General features: G+C 30.4%; 1 protein-coding gene across 1 annotated transcript; it reads right to left on the reverse strand.

The window, feature by feature from the left end:
- Positions 1–235: 235 nt before the first annotated feature.
- On the reverse strand, positions 236–1,293 carry LOC101496364 (uncharacterized). Its single transcript, XM_004488339.4, has one exon. It carries the CDS (start codon positions 1,210–1,212, stop codon positions 553–555), a length of 660 nt encoding a protein of 219 aa, XP_004488396.1. The 5' UTR covers positions 1,213–1,293; the 3' UTR covers positions 236–552.
- Positions 1,294–2,025: the final 732 nt, after the last annotated feature.

Consider the following 2,025-nt stretch of genomic DNA (forward strand, 5'->3'; position numbering starts at 1 on the left):
TGTATGGACATACCAAAATTCTTTTTTATTTTTATTTGTTTTACTAATACATACCAAAATTCTTGATCCCTTACCGATATATTTTATGCGATTGGAACAAACCACCCATTCTTTTTCGAATGACTTGTTAAAAATTTCTCAATAACTAGGAAGCTGAATTTAAGGTTGTAAATTAAATTAACTAAATAAAATATATGTTTAAATAATAATAGAATTTGAAAACTCTGGAACTATCTTCACTAAAAGTAGAATCTTATTGTAAGTTCAACACACTTATACATGAAGGATATGATAATCAATCTGCAGCAATATAAATCAATTTAAACAAACTCAAACTAAAAGTAATTATAACCTTGACAGGATTCAAACTAAATCATAACAATTACTCCCTTATGGTTGTGGCTGTAGTCTACATACAACATATCATTCTGAATTGACTTTTTTTTTAATAAAAAAAATCAAATTATACCCATCATACAACATGAGAAAGACAAAATATAGTAGAAAACTTTATATAACTGGAGACAATGCAATGAAAGCAATAATTCCATCTTATGGAGTTGTGGTTGGAACTTTAGGAATTTCAGGGAATTTAGGTAGCTCTGGTTTGGGTATTTTGGGGACATCAACCTTCGGTAGTTGAGGTTTTGACAATTCAGGGGCTTTAGGCATTTCAGGGAATTTAGGTAACTCGAGTTTGGGTAGTTTTGGTACATCAACCTTAGGTAGCTCAGGCTTTAGCAATTCTGGAACTTTAGGTAGTTCAGGTTTTAGCAATTCGGGGACTTTAGGCAAGTCTTGGATTTTAGGTTGTTCGGGTTTTGGAAATTCAGGGATGTCAAACTTAGGTGCCTCATGCTTTGGCAGTTCAGGGATTTTAGGTAGCTCGGGTTTTGGAAATTCAGGGACATTAAACTTAGGTAGCTCGGGTTTTGAAAATTCAGGGACGTTAAACTTATGTAGCTCGGGCTTTGGCAATTCACATACCTTAGGCAACTCAGGCATTGGCAATTCAGGTAATTTAGGGATTTCCAGCTTGGGAAATTCATGATGTTCAGGTTTTGTTAGAGGTGGCAAATCAAGTTTTGGAAGTTGTGGTATGTGTGACTCTAAAAGATAGCGTGCTCCAGCAACCATTGTGTAACTGGTAGTTGATAATATTGCCAGAACAACAAATGGATAAATGATTGTTGACAAACTAGTATAAGCCATGGTTAAATTTAGCTAATGAGAAAAGTTCAAGAAGCTATAGTAATTCGAGCTCTTTGCAATGCTTATGATTTTGATATGCTGTAGTGTATTATATGTGAGGCTTTTATAGATTAAATTGTGTAACTAGAAATGTGTAAGCAAGGATGAGTTGGTGGGATTGTATAGATATAAAAGTATTGTTAGTTCAACTTCTTAACTATACTGTATTTTCCAATAAAACAAATTTAATTAGAACTGTATATTGTTTGTTAACCAACCTATCTACATTGGTAGCCAATGTTCTCAAAGAGAAAGCAACCTAAAAACCGAGGATTAATAGAGATTTTGCACTTAAAATACAATTCCTTTGGCTAGCATTTTTCTAATGCCTCAACAAATGTTGGATACAATGTAGTTGTTAGGGTTCAAGGAATCGCTAACTAGTACTTGTAGTCACAAATAAAGTTTATTAATGCTTAGTATTTGTTGAAGTTATTATTATTTTTTTAAAAATAATAATAAATTTACAACAGTCTCTAAAGTGGTATTATTGGTAAATTTACAATTGTCTTTGAAGGGGTTTGAATTCGATACTTTAAGATTACAAAGATAACTCTTACTAGTGAGTTAATATTTTATTTTTATATAATAAATATCAAAATACTTAATTTTATTTAAACTAGATGCTAACCTGCATGTTGCACGAGTATATTTTTATTTATTTAATTTAAGTGGATTTAAAAAAAAAAAATAAGTTTTATGTCCTAATTTAGTATTTATATCAATAATATATATATATATATATATATATATATATATATATATATTTTTATA

The sequence above is a fragment of the Cicer arietinum genome, chromosome 1, assembly GCF_000331145.2.
Source record: "Cicer arietinum cultivar CDC Frontier isolate Library 1 chromosome 1, Cicar.CDCFrontier_v2.0, whole genome shotgun sequence".
Taxonomy (NCBI): Eukaryota; Viridiplantae; Streptophyta; class Magnoliopsida; order Fabales; family Fabaceae; genus Cicer; species Cicer arietinum.

What these genes read in the sequence shown, in the direction of transcription:
- LOC101496364 (XM_004488339.4), bottom strand. Translation starts at nt 1,212, where the DNA reads ATGGCTTATACTAGTTTGTCAACAATCATTTATCCATTTGTTGTTCTG.